The sequence below is a fragment of the Trichechus manatus genome, unplaced genomic scaffold, assembly GCF_000243295.1.
Source record: "Trichechus manatus latirostris isolate Lorelei unplaced genomic scaffold, TriManLat1.0 scaffold00016, whole genome shotgun sequence".
Classification (NCBI taxonomy): Eukaryota; Metazoa; Chordata; class Mammalia; order Sirenia; family Trichechidae; genus Trichechus; species Trichechus manatus.
This window is the reverse complement of record NW_004443952.1, coordinates 15,800,162-15,814,336: the sequence shown is the minus strand read 5'-3', so window position 1 is coordinate 15,814,336 and position 14,175 is coordinate 15,800,162. Positions and strand designations below refer to the sequence as shown.

Sequence of the window (14,175 nt, the reverse complement as noted above, 5' to 3'; positions counted from 1 at the left end):
GAGTAAAAGGAATCCCTGCCCTCAAGGAGATCACAATATAGTCAGGGAAACCCATGTATAGAGAGAATTAACAGCATTGTGGGATAAATGCTGTTTCTCAAACATACAGCTCATTCCCCGCACTGGGCCTTCGTATTTGCTGATCCTTCTGACCAGAATGCTCTTCCCTCAGATCTTTGTATGGCTCACTCCCTCTCTTAGCTCAGGTCACTCTTGTAGGAGGCCCTCCCTGACCTTCCTGTCTAAAACAGAACCCTCCCAATACTTTCGGTTCCTTTACCCCAAGTAGTATATATATTAATAGCACCTATAAAGACTGCAGGAGTCTCTGGGTGGCACAAATGGTTAAGACTACTAACCAAAAGGTTGGCAGTTCGAACCCACCCAGAAGTTCCTCAGAAGAAAGGCTTCGCAATCCGCTTCTGAAAGGTCACAGCCTTGAAAACCTTATGGGGCTCAGTTCTACTCGGTAACACATAGGGTTGCCATGATTCAGAGTTGACTGGAGAGCAACTGGTTTGGTGGTTATAACATCCTCACATTATGTATTTAACATTTTTTGGGAGGAAGGCCTTTTCTTAATAGATTGTAAACTCAATGAGGGCAGTGCCTTGTCACTGCTGAATTCTTAGTTCATAGAAATGGCACATAATAAGCACTCAATACATACTTCCCTTTTATTCATAGATCATAAGGATTACCCCATTGAACTTTTCTGAGCCTCTCCAGAGTCATCCAAATGGAGGATGAGGCCTGTCAGCCTGAGGAAGAACTTTTCCAAGAGAGCCTTCCTAAGTTTTCTAGTGCGTGCACTGTCCCTTCAGCCCAGACTGAGCAGGTTCTAAGTTCTCACTAGTAACAACTATAATTTACTGAACATTAACTATGTACTGGGCACTTCAAATATGTTATCTAATTCTCACAACAGACGATGAAATTGAGGCTCAGGGAGAGTGACTTACTCAAAATTACAAAGGAAGCACAGTGCCCAGGTGGGCTTTCTGGGGAAGATCTACCAGGCCCTAGAGTCCATATTAGTTCCATACTCACGTTTCCGCCACGTGCCCCCCACCCCGAGTCCCTCTTCCACGTTTCCACCAGGTCCCACTCATGGCCCTTTCCTATGTTTCCGCTACATCTCCATCCCAGACCTTTCCATTTCACTGGGCACCTGGGTCCGGCCAAGGCCAGTGTCTGGAGGTGCCTCAGATGCGTGCGGGATGGAGAGGGGACTGACCTCCTGGACTCGAGCTTTCCTTCCCCCGCCCTCCCCACAGGGCCGGCTACAGGATACTCAGTGGCTCACTCCATGGCCTGTAGCACTCGCGCGCGCCGAAAACAAGGATGGAGGAAGGGGAGGTTCCAGAAACACTCGCAGGCAACCGAAGGGCAAAAACCACCGGGTGTCCACCACTGCCTAGCGGGCATCTCTCCCGATCCGCAACGTCCGTCCCTCTGGCGGCAGCGCGCAGGCGCGGGGCTCTCCTTGCCCCTCCCTTCTGTGGGCCGCCCTTTCACCCTGGCAACCGCGGCGCGACAACAGCGTGCGGGAGGGCTGGGCGCGGACGGGGAGTGGCCGGGAGGCGCCGGTGCGGACTGAGGTTTAGGCGCCGGCGGTGGAGGCCGAGTGAGAGAGTAGCGATCTCGTTTAGTGGTTTTGGGGTGTCCCACTTCCTTCAGCCTCCTCACACGATTCTTCGGCGCGGTTTCGGGCCCAGCGGGCTCAGCCCCTAACCATGGACTCCCAGAAAGTAAGCGGAGGAAGGGGGCGCGGGGCCACTGAGCCAGCGGATGGTGGGCGGGACTGGGTGGGCAGTGGGCGCGCAGGGCCAGTCGACCGGGGCGCAGGCCTGGCAGGCGGGCCTGGCAGCGGCAGCGGAGGGCAAGGCCGCCCAGCCACTTGGGCTGGGGGCGAAGCGGCGCCCGCCCGGGTACGGGGACCGCGCCCGATGACCCGAGCTAGCCTCTGCCCTGTACTTCTCCCGGACCCTGGCTCCAAATTTCTTAACCCATCACTTTCTGCAGGGCTCTTGGTCCTTTTGGTTCCGGTAGCCTGGTAATCCGCGTACTAGAGAGTGTTTTTCCCTTCTTAGCAGATGAGGAAACCATGGCACAGCCTTGTTCGGGGACTCCTGTTGACGCCGAAGCTGGTGCTCTTTCCTCAACCAAGTTGCCTCTGTTAGCACAATACATGCTCTTTAGATCAGGGACCGAATCTCTTTTGTACATCCCCTCCTCCCCCCGCCGTGATTTGATCATAAGCAGGTTTTGGTGTTTGTTGAATTGAAGGGAAAGGCTCATAGTTGTCAGGGCAGCGTCCCACCCTTTTTGGCCAATTGGTGTTGCTGGTCACAGTTACCTAGTGGTTGTGGTGGAATGTTTTATACTTTCCAAACAACGAAAGGAGATATAGAACTTGCCTTTTGAATTAAGAGAAAAATATTTAGACAAGATAGGTAATGTCTTGACTACAGTTAGAAGTGAGTTATGAATATTCAGTCATAATCCTTTTGTAGAAATCAACCACGCTATTCTCTTTGTTAGATTATAGCCTAATTGAAATATAGGACAGTAGAGGAAGACAAAACACGTGCTATTAGTAATAGAGCTGGCTTTAAAAAACAGAAAAGGGCATATCCAAGAAGCCATTCTATTATTAGATAGAAAGCACTGGAAAGATTTATAAGAACACTCTCTTCTAATAATTTTGTCTGGATTCACCTTGAGCACTGGCAGCGTGTAGGAATAGTTATGTGGCAAGCATTGACTATAATAGCGTTTATTATTTGGAGCCCTAGTGGTGCAGTGGTTAAGTGCTAGGCTGCTAAGCTAACCAAAAGGTTAGCTGCTCCTTGCAAACTCTATGGGCTGTTCTCCTCTGTCCTATAGGGTCACTACGAGTCAGAATTGACTTGACCGCAACGGGTATAATAGTATTTAGCATCAGTGCACATGATTTCATTGTATGCGTGCATCTTGAAATTCCATTGGGTATAAACTCAATTTTTATTTTCATGACTATTAGACATTTAAAAAAAAAACTATGTTTCTGTATTTTGATTATGTACACATTTGAAACATTTTCTGCCTAAATTTGTAAAGTATTTCACAGCTTATTTAACTTTTTAGGTAAAAGTCACGTGATAACCTGAATGAAAATTAGCTGGGATGAAATAGAAGAGCAGAAATTTGGAATCCAGAAACTTGGGTTCCAGGGTGCTGTTTACTAACGCTTGTGATCTTGGGCAAATCACTTAACTGTGATTAATGTATGTCCTCATCCTTGCAGTGGAAGGAAGGATTTTTACAGGGTTATTGTGAAAATCAAATCAGATACTTCATTATGAAAACACTTATAATTTTTTAAAGTTTACAAAGAGTACTGTGTACTGTAAAAGAGTATAATAAAAAAAGTCTTTTCATCTGGATTGTATCTTGTCAGGCATGCATAATCCCCTACCCTAATGAGGAATTAACAGTTGGAGGTTGTGATTCCTCCAAGGTCATGGTACTAGCCATTAGCCTAAGGTTTGAATCTACTTAAATCTCATCCCAAGTGATATATTTGAGTACCTGTACTGTGCAGTGCAGTGTCCCCAAGGTAGCAGAGAATTAGCGTTCTCTACTGGTACTAATGTATCTTATTTGTGATAATTTTGAGCATCAGCTTCTCGATATTAGAAAAAGTGTTGACTTTCACTGGTGGTATCAAATGATCTTTGTAATGGAAAAAAAACTCTTGATTTTGTTTTATAGCTTAATAAGAGTATCTGGTGTTAATGTTCATAACTGATTTAGTGCTCTGAATTTAAGCTTCCTTTTCTCGTATGAATTACTCCACATCAATTACATGCCCCAAATCATACATGATGAACTAAACTGGATATTTCTTTCTTTTTAAATAAAAGCTCTGCCATGACTTTTTGAGATTATTTCCTCTTATAGAATGTTAAATTGAAAATACTAGCCAGGATTGAGGATAATCTGAATATATACCTGTTTGTGAGGAATTCGGATTTGGGCTTTAAATTATTAAAAGGATAACTCTGGAGCCAGGTCTCCAGTCCTGCAATTTTTTATCTGTATGAGTTTGCGTAATTTGCTCTTTGTCTCCATTTTCTCATCTGTGAAAATAAAAATGATAATTTTACTTACCTCAAAGGATTGTGAGGATTGAATTAAATTTTAAAAGCCACATAAGGGTGCCTAACAGACGTAAGTGCTATCTAAGTGTTAGCTGTGGTTATTAGTTTCATAATCCCAACCTCAAAATAACTTTGCCCTGTTGTTGGTAATTTGTAAAACTTCTTTTCTAATCCAGTCTATCCATTTTACGTTTGTCGTTAAGCTTTAAGGTATGTTTCCTGTTTTTATATCTAGTGAATAATTTCAAATGGTGGTGCTAAAGAAGAGTTGTTAAATCCTGACTGAAAGAGGATTGGAAGTTCTGACTCATGTAATCTGACAATAGAGGTTAAGTTAACAGGACAGTCTTACAGAAGCTTGATGGTGACTGGTCAGCAAATGGATTAGCTTGACCAGCTGCTTTTTTGTCTGTGAAAATAACTTGGACTTCAGTGTTGTGTTAGCAACAGATGCTCTGTTTGAGTAGAGTAAGAAAACATAATTGCTGTGGATATGTAAGGCATACTGTTGGATACAGAAAACCACAGTATTATCTCTAGAAATAAACAGAGAGATTCTGTTTATATCGAGTTTCTGGGGCACTTTTGTGAACAGGATGTGTTTTAGATAGGTGGCTTTCTTTGATACTGAGACCTTTTGATTATGTCCTTAAGTGATTTTAAGATAAAATCCCAGAGGTTTCTTTACCAGATGAAATGTACATGTTCAAAGAAAACATTGAAACAAGTAAGACATTTGCACCTTTCTAGAATCTTGGAGCTTGGGATTTGATAGTTTAGGTTAAATTTTTATACAGAAGATCATTCACATTCATGGGGGCTACTGTTTCTAGGAAAAGTACATCCTGTAGAAATAATAGAGGTGGAAAGGAAAGTGGGAAAGGATCCCTGAGGGAAGTCATTAGGAGCATACTTTGTCGCTTGTTTGCTTTTCCACCATTTTCCCTGCATATTCTGTACTTCCTACTTGGAAAGGAGTAATGGCAGACAGGTGATGTTTGACTGTACAAGAGTGAACAAACCTAGACTAGGGAGATTGAACTGAGTAGGGGGAGTTTTAAAGCATGGCAACCTGTTTTAAGGCATGGCAACCTGCAGCAGGTGGCATATTACCTGCATTTGGCTTCCTTCTCTACCCTGTGCCTTCATATTATACCCTAGCAGTTCAAAGACCCCATCATATCCAGATAACCAACCAGTTGTTCCAAGTTCCAAAATTACTCCTTCTCTGTCAAGAATTGGTTTCCTGAGGAAAGGGAAATGAAATTTGAGTATTATTCTCCATCTAGTGTTGTGTTAGACTGCATTAAACCTTCACTACAGCTCTTATTCCTATTGCACAGATGGGAAGATGAAGCTCAGAGAAGTTAAGTGACTTGTTCAAAGTCACACAGGTAGCTAGTGGTAGTCTGAATTCAAACCCAGGTCTGTCTTCACAGCCCAGGCTTTTTTCATTAGCACTCTTCTTGCTGTATCCTTTGCCTCTAGATGGTGATATGATTAAAGCAATTAAAACTGAAGATATTAACAGGGATAAATGCCTATCAAGTAGTGGGCTTTTGTTTTAGAGAAGCTAGTTAAATCTTCTAGTGAAAAAAATAGTTGATAGATGGTGTAGAGCATGATTTAGATTAAAATCTGAGTTTGGTCTCTCTGTGCCTAAGTAAAATCACTATTTTTCTATAGTATATCTCCGTCTCCCCAGCTGTTTTTCTTTTTTAAGGGTGTTAGCTTTCTAAAGTAGAGTTATGAGCAAGAAAGTGTAAGAGAGCACCATACTGACATCATCACTATATTGAAATATAGATATCTTTATATTTTTTCCTCTAAGTTTTATTTATTTTGTTGTTATTGAGGATATACACAGCGAAACAAAACATTTCAACAGTTTCTACATGTCCAGTTTAGTGACACTGATTACATTCTTTGAGTTGTGCAACCATTCTCACCCTCCTTTTCTGAGTTGTTCTTCCCTCATTAACATAAACTCACTGTCCCCTAAGGTGCCCATCCAATCTTTTGAGTTAGTGTTATCAATTTGATCCCATATAGATAGTTATTAAAAGAGCGTAATGCTCAAGGCAGACTTTTTTTTTAACTAGTTAAGCTAAACTATTGTTTGGTTTTTAAGAAGACTTCAGAGGATATTTTTGATTGAAAGTTCAAAGATTATATCAGGTTAATAATTTCAGGAGTTCTTCCACTTCCCCTGGCTCCAGAAAGAGAATTTGTAAAATTCTGTTCTGCGTTTCCCCCCTTTTGATCAGGATTGTTCTATGGAGTCTTTGATCAAAATGTTCAGTAATGGTAGCTGGGCACCATCCAGTTCTTCTGGTTTCATGGCAAAGGAAGCAGTTGTTCATGGAGGCAATTAGCCGCACACTCCATATTCTCTTCCTATTCCTGACTCTCCTTCCTCTGCTGTTTTTGGTGAAGAGACTAATTGTTGTGTCTCATATGGCCGCTTGCAAGCTTTTAAGACATCAGGCACTAGCAACGAACTAGGAGATAGAACAGAAGCACTAAATACATTATTAGGCCAATTGACTGGGATATCCCATGAAACCATGACCCTAAACCTTCAAACCAAGGAACCAAATCCCATGAGGTGTTTAGTTGTACATAAGCAGCCTCAGCATATACACTTTTTTTTTTGTCATTGTAAATATATCACACAATTTCTGCCAATTCAACTTTTTACTGGTGTACAACTAATTGACAGCAATTACCATAATCAGCTGTGCAGCCCTACTCTTAATCAATGTGATATTTCCATCACTGTTAACCCTCCTTTTTCCTCTCCCTCATGCCCCTGGTAACCACTAATAAACTTTGGTCTCTATAAATTTGCCTGTTTTTTTTATATAAGTGAGGTCATACAATATTTGTCCTTTTGTGATTGGCTTATTTCAATCAGCATAACGTGTTCCAGCTCCATCCATACTGTAGCACGTATCAAGACTACATTTTTCCTACTGGCTGAGTAGTATTCCATGGTATGTATATACTACATTTTGTTTATCCATTCATCTGTTGATGGGCATTTGGTTGTTTCCACCTTTTGGCTGTTGTGAATAGTGCTGCAATGAACATTGATATACAAGTCTCTGGTTTCAAGTCTGTTAGGTATATACCTAGGGGTAGAATTGCTGGGTCATATGGTAGTTGTATTTTTACTTTTTTGAAGAACTGCCACACTGTTTTCCACAGAGACTGTACCATTTTGCATTCCCACCAGCAATGGATAAGCTTTCCAGTTTCCTAGTGGGAGTGTAGTGGGATCTCATTGTGCTTTTGATTTGCATCTCTCTGATGACTAATGACGCTAAGCATCTTTTCATGTGTTTGGTGGCCATTTGAATTTCCTCTTTGGTGAAATGTCACTCAAGTCTGTCATGGATTGAATTGTGTTCCCCCCAAATATGTGTCAACTTCACTAGGCCATGATTCCCAGTACCGTGTGGTTGTCCTCCATTTTGTGCTCTGATGTAATTGTCCTATGTGTTGTAAATCCTGGCCTCTATGCCTGTGGTTATGATCTTATTTGGTTGTGAGCTGTCCATTATGTTAATGAGGTAAGACACAATTTACAGGATTAGGTTGTATCTTGAGTCAGTCTCTTCAGATATAAAAGAGAGAAGCAAGCAGAGAGGAGATGGACCTCATTACCACCAAGAAAGAAGAGCCAGGAGCAGAGTGCATCCTTTGGACTGGGGCTCCCTGCGCTGAAAAGCTCCTAGACCAGGGAAAGATTGAGGACAAGGACCTTTCCCCGGAACAAACAGAGAGAAAACCTTTCCCTGGAGCTGGCGCCCTGAATTCAGTCTTTTAGTCTCCTGAACTGTGAGAGAATAAATTTCTGTTTGTTAAAGCCGTCCATTTGTGGTATTTCTGTTATAGCAGCACTAGATAACTATGACAGAGTCCTTTGCCCATTTTATGATTACGTTATTTGTCTTTTTGTTGTTGTCAAAGTTATATATATATATAGAGAGAGTTTATTAGATTCTTGTTGGATATATGGTTTCCAAAGTAGATATCCTTATAGTTTAATGAACTTGACTTTTTTTTTTTAATTAGAAATACAGTGAAACAAAACTTTTTTAATTTAACACAATACTTGTTTGCAATGGCCAGCTGAATGTAAGGAGGCGTATTCGGGTAGCAAACACATATTGAGTTTTGCCATACTGATAGAAATTCCACTCCAGCCTAGGGTGGAAAATATTTTACAGTTTGTGGATTTTGTTTCCAGCCTTCCTTTCCTGTTTTTTCACCCTCCATTGGTGCTTCTTCACAGCCACAAGGTTCTGGTAGAATCTGATATCAATTATTGATGCTTGTTGATTGATAGCTAATTACATCCTGTACTAATTCACAATAAAGTGTTAGCTCAGCCAGCCTGTACACTTTTGGTAAATTATAAATAGAAGTTTGTTGTAGGAAAATAGAAAATATAGATAAATGAAAATGAAATAAAAATCACCTATAATCCTGCCACACAGAGGTAACCTCTCTTAACATTTGTATGTATTACCATCCAGTCTTGTTTTATTCCTATAGAAACTTGAAAAATTATGGTATCATACGATATGTGCTGTTTATAATTTGTTTTTTCACTTAATATGTTGTGAATATTTTTCCATGTTAAAAATACCACTATGAAATTTCATCATTCAGCAGAATTCCTTTGTATGGATGTATTATTTGATTTTATTTAATTAGTCCTTTTTGTTGTATATTTGTATCGTCCAGTCTTTTAGTGTCATAAATAACACTGAGATAAACATCCTTGTAGCCAATTCTCTATTTATACCCTTAATCATTTACTTAGAATAAATTAGTAAGAATGGAATTACTGAGTCAGTATGTGTAAGTTTTTTTTTTTTTAAATTGTGTTTTAGATGAAAGTTTGCAGCACAAATTAGTTTCTCATTCAAAAATTTATACACAAATTGTTTTGTGACATTGGTTGCAATCCCCGCAATATGTCAGCATTCTCCCCCTTTCCCTTTCTTTATAGCCCACGTTCCTTGTGTCCCTTTGTCCAGGTTTCCTATCCCTTTCTGCTTTCTCGAATTTGCTTTTGGGCAGGTGTTGCCCATTTGGTCTTGTTATACTTGATTGAACTAAGAAGCGTGTTCCTCATGTGTTTTATGTGTTGTATCTGAAAACCCACACATTGCCATTGAGTTGATTCCGACTCATAGCAGCCCTATAGGACAAAGTAGAACTGCCCCATAGTTTCCAAGGAGTGCCTGGTGGATTCGAACTGCCGACCTTTTGGTTAGCAGCCATAGCTCTTAACCACTATGCTACCAGGGTTTCCATTTGTTGTATAGGCATGTCTCATCTTTGGCTGAAAGGTGGATTTTGGGAGTGGCTTCAGTTCTGAGTTAGCAGAGTGTCTGGGGGCCATAGTCTCTGGGGTTCCTCCAGTCTCTGTCAGACCAGTAAGTCTGGTCTTTTTTTGTGAATTTGAATTTTGTTCTACATTTTTCTCCTGCTCTGCCCAGAATCCTCTAGTGTGATCCCTGTCAGCAGTCGGTGGTGATAGCCGGGCACCATCTAGTTGTTCTGGGCTCACGCTTGTGGAAGCTGTGGTACATGTGGTCCATTAGTCTTTTTGGACTGATATTTTCCTTATGTCTTTGGTTTTCTTTATTCTCCTTTGCTCCGAACGTGATGGGACCAGTAGATGTATTTTAGATGGCTGCTTGCAAGCTTTTAAGACCCCAGATGGTACTCATCAAAGTAGAATGTATAACATTTTCTTTATGAACTGTGTTATGCCACTTGAGCTAAATGTCCCCCAAGACCATGGTCCCCAGCCCTCAGCCCCAGTAACTTGGTCCTTCAAGGTGTTTAGATGTGTTTGGGAAACTTCTATGGCTTTTCCTTGGTCAAGTTGTGCTGACTGCCTGTATATTGTGTGTTGTTTTTTCTTTAACCATAGTTAACACTTGTCTATTATCTAGTTATTGATTTCCACTTACCATCAAAGATTGTTTTTTTCTGTGTGTTTTTATAATAGTGTTCTCATACAATATTTGTCCTTTTGTGAATGACTTATTTCACTCAGCCTAATGCCCTCAAGATTCATCCATGCTGTGAGATGTTTCATGGATTCATCATTGTTCTTTATTGTTGTGTAGTATTCCATTGTGTGTATAGACCATAATTTGTTTACCCGTTCATCTGTTGATGGGCACTTAGGTTGTTTCCGTCTTTTTGCTATAGTGAATAGAGCTGCAATGAGCGTGGGTGTGTATATGTATATTTGTGTGACCGCTCTTATTTGACTACCAGGATGTTTTGACTACTATGGCTGTATAGGAGGTTCTGAGATCAGGTAGTGTGAGGCGTCCTACTTTGTTCTTTTTCTTCGGTAATGCTTTGCTTATCCAGGGCCTCGTTCCTTTCTGTATAAAGTTGGTGATTAGTTCTTCCATCTTGTTAAAGAATGCTGTTGGTATTTGGATCGGGGTTGCATTATAGCTGTAGATTACTTAGGGTAGGATTGACGTTTTCACAGTGTTGAGTCTTCCTATCCATGAACATTGTATGTTTTCCCATTTATGTAGATCTCTTGGTTCTTGCAATAGTGTTTTGTAGTTTTCTTTTTATAGGTCTTTTACATCCATGGTTAGATTTATTCTTAACTATTTTATCCTTTTTAGGAATAAAAATAAGTGGTATTGTTTTTCTGATTTCCTCTTTGAAATTCTCTTTGTTGGTGTATAAAAATCCAACTCATGTTTGCATGTTGATCTTGTATCCTGCTACTCTGCTAAATCTATTAGTTCCAGTAGTTTTCTTGTAGAACCTTTGGGGTTCTCTGTGTATAGCATCATATCATCTGAATATCAGACAGTTTTACCTCTTCCACTTTGGATGCTCTTTATTTCTTTTTCTTGCCTTATTGCTCTAGCTAGGACTTCCAGCACAATGTTAAATAGGACTGGTGATAAAGGGCATCCTTGTCTTGTTCTCATTCTCAGGAGGAATGCTTTCAGCCTTTGTCCGTTGAAAATGATGTTGGCTGTTAGTTTTATATAGAAGCCCTTTATTACATTGAGGAATGTTCCTCTATTCTTATTTTATTGAGAGTTTGTATTAGGAAGGGGTGTTGGACTTTATCAGATGTCCCTTCTGCTTTGATTGAGATGATCATGTGATTCTTTTCTTTTGTTCTATTTATGTGGTCGATTACGTTGATTGATTTTCTAATGTTGAACCATCCTTGCATACCTGCTGTGAATCCCACTTGGTTGTGGTGTATTATTTTTTTGTTATGATGCCAAATTTTTATTGGCTAGAATTTTAAGAATTTTTGCATCTATATTCATGAGAGATATTGGTCTGTAATTTTTTTTTTCAGTATCTTTGCCTGACTTTGGTATCAGGGTTATGCTGCCTTCATAGAATGAATTCCTTCCTGTTCTGTGCCCTTAAATAGTTTAAGTAGTACTGCTGTGAGCTCTTCTCCGAATATTTGGTAGAATTCTCCAGTGAAGCTGTCCAGGCCAGGGCTTTTTTTTCTTTTTTATTATTGTTGTTGAGAGTTGTTTTTTTTTACCTCTTCAATCTCTTCCCTTGTTATGGGTCTGTTCTTTTTTTGTATCTCAGTTTGTGTTAGTTTAAGTAGGTAGTGTGTTTCCATTTCCTCTAGGTTCTCAAATTTGTTGGAGATCAATTTTTCATAGATACTGTTGTGATCCTTTTTATTTCAGTTGGGTTGGTTGTAATGTCCGCTGTCTTATTTCTTATGTGGATTATTTGCTTCCTCTCCTATTTGTCTTTTGTAGTTTGGCTAATGGTTTGTTGATTTTGTTGATCTTTTCAAAGAATCAACTTTTGGTCTTGTTTATTCTTTAAATTGTTTTTCTGTTCTCTAGTTCTGAAATTTTGTTTATCTCTTGGATTTCTAGTTGCTGTTTTTGTGTGATTTCTAATTTTTTATTTTGATGTTTTGTTCGTATGTTATTTTCCTGAATTCTTCTATTGCTTTTTCTGTTTTCCTTGATTTTGGTTATATTTTCATTGGTATTGTCTGTGTTTTCCATGATTTTGTCTATTTTTCCTTGGTTTTGTCTATGTTTTCCTTGATTTCTTTCCTAATCTCTTGTAGAGCCCTCAGTATTAGTCTTTGAATTCCATTTCAGGTAGTGCCACTGCCTTTTCTTCTACCAGAAGGTCATCTGATTGTATATTTTGGTCACTTGCTGGAGCCCTCTTGTCCTGCTTTTTTATGTTTTGATACTGTTTTCTGTCTCCAAGGCATTAAGATATTGTTTTCTTTATTGATTGTATGTTTGTTTGTTTCATCCTGCTTCTTTGTTTTGTTTTGATGTATCTGGGCAGGCGGGCCAGGCGTGCTTTGCTGCTTGTTTGTCTGTGGGCATGATAGCTCTCACCACCTTGTCGAGGTGGACAGGGCAGCAGCAGGTAGGACAAGCCTGCCTCGCTGTACAGTAGTTTAGCGAGGTGGCTGAGCACAGACTGGGCAGGCCCTGTTTGCCTCCTGATATTGGTCCAGTGGTGTGGGAGCATTCACAGCCCTTTGCCAGACAGGTGGGGGTGACAGACAGGGAGTGGTATGGGCTTGCTTCCCACCATTCATCTGCTGAACAAGTGGCGGGAGGGGAAGGGTAGCGTGGTCCCCGTGTGGCGGTGGGCCTGAGCTGGGGATGCTGTAGATGTGGCGGCATGGTAAGGGCTGGCAGGAAGAGGGGGTGGCGTATGAGGTGGGTGCTCTGTGTCCTGTTGGAGCTCTGTGAAGTTGCCTTCCTGTATTCCCTGTCTGGGGTAGTTGCTGGATGTGCTCCCAGATGGTGATGCTGTGTCTTGTTAGTTGGCAGGGGACCTCTACTCTCTCTCTCCCCGTTCTCTGTTTTCCTTTAGTTTCTTCTTCCATTCGGTGTTTGATCTAGTTCTTTATCCCTTCATTTGATACTTGGGTTCCAGGATTGACATTTGTATCTGTTTTAGTTTTTTCTGGTCTTTGATGCAGAGGGATGGCATGATGTGTCTATCTAAAGCGCCATGTATGTTCTGCCTCCTATATAAACCAAAAAACCAAACCCGTTGCCATCAAGTCGATTCAGACTCATAGAGAATCTATAGGGCAGAGTAGAACTGCCCCATAGGGTTTCCAAGGAGCACCTGGTGGATTTGAACTGCTGACTTTTTGGTTAGCAGCCGTAGCTCTTAACCACTACACTACCAGGTTTCCCCTCCTGTACGGACTTTAAAAATTTTTTTCTTTTTTCTTTTTTTATTGTACTTTAGCTGAAGGTTTGCAGAACAAATAGTTTCTCATTAAACAGTACACATATTGTTTTATGACATTGGTTACCAACCCCACAACATGTCAACACTGTCCCTTCTCAAACTTGGGCTCCCTGTTACCAGCTTTCCTGTCCCCTCCTGCCTTCTAGTCCTTGTCCCTGGACTGTTGTGCCCCATTAGTCTTGTTTTGTTTTATGGGGCTGTCTAATCTTTGGCTGAAGGGTGAAGCTGGGGAGTGACTTCATTACTGAGCTAAAAGGGTATCCGGAGGCCGTACTCTCGGGGTTTCTCCAGTCTCTGTCAGGCCAGTAAGTCTGACTTTTTTTTTGTGAGTTAGAATTTTGTTCTACATTTTTCTCCAGCTCTGTCCAGTACCCTCTGTTGTGATGCGTATCAGAGCAGTCAGTGGAGGCTGTGGTAGTTGTGGTCCATTAGTCCTTTGGACTGATCTTTCCCATATCCTTACTCAACCTTGGGTTCCCTATCACCAGCTTCCTTGTCCCACTCTGCCTTCTGGCTCTTGTCACTGGACTCCTGTACCTCGTTAGTCTCATTTGGTTTTACGGGGCTGTCCACTCCCAGGCTGAACACTGAACCTCAGAGGTAGCTTCACCACTGAGCTAAAAGGGTGTCTGGGGGCCATACTCTTGAGGTTTCTCCAGTGTCCTTTAGGCCAGTAAATCTGGTCTTTTTTTTGTGAGTTAGAATTATGCTCTACATCCTTCTCCAGCTCTGTCCA

At 41.0% G+C, this 14,175-nt stretch overlaps 1 protein-coding gene across 1 annotated transcript in view; it reads left to right on the top strand.

The window, feature by feature from the left end:
* The first annotated feature begins 1,624 nt into the window (after window positions 1-1,624).
* Window positions 1,625-14,175, top strand: part of FSD1L (fibronectin type III and SPRY domain containing 1 like) — an 80,623-nt gene continuing 68,072 nt past the window's right edge. The window contains exon 1 of the mRNA XM_023727421.1: window positions 1,625-1,751. Within this exon, the coding sequence (XP_023583189.1) occupies window positions 1,737-1,751 (15 nt within the window). The 5' untranslated portion in view covers window positions 1,625-1,736. The remainder of the gene's footprint in view (window positions 1,752-14,175) is intronic.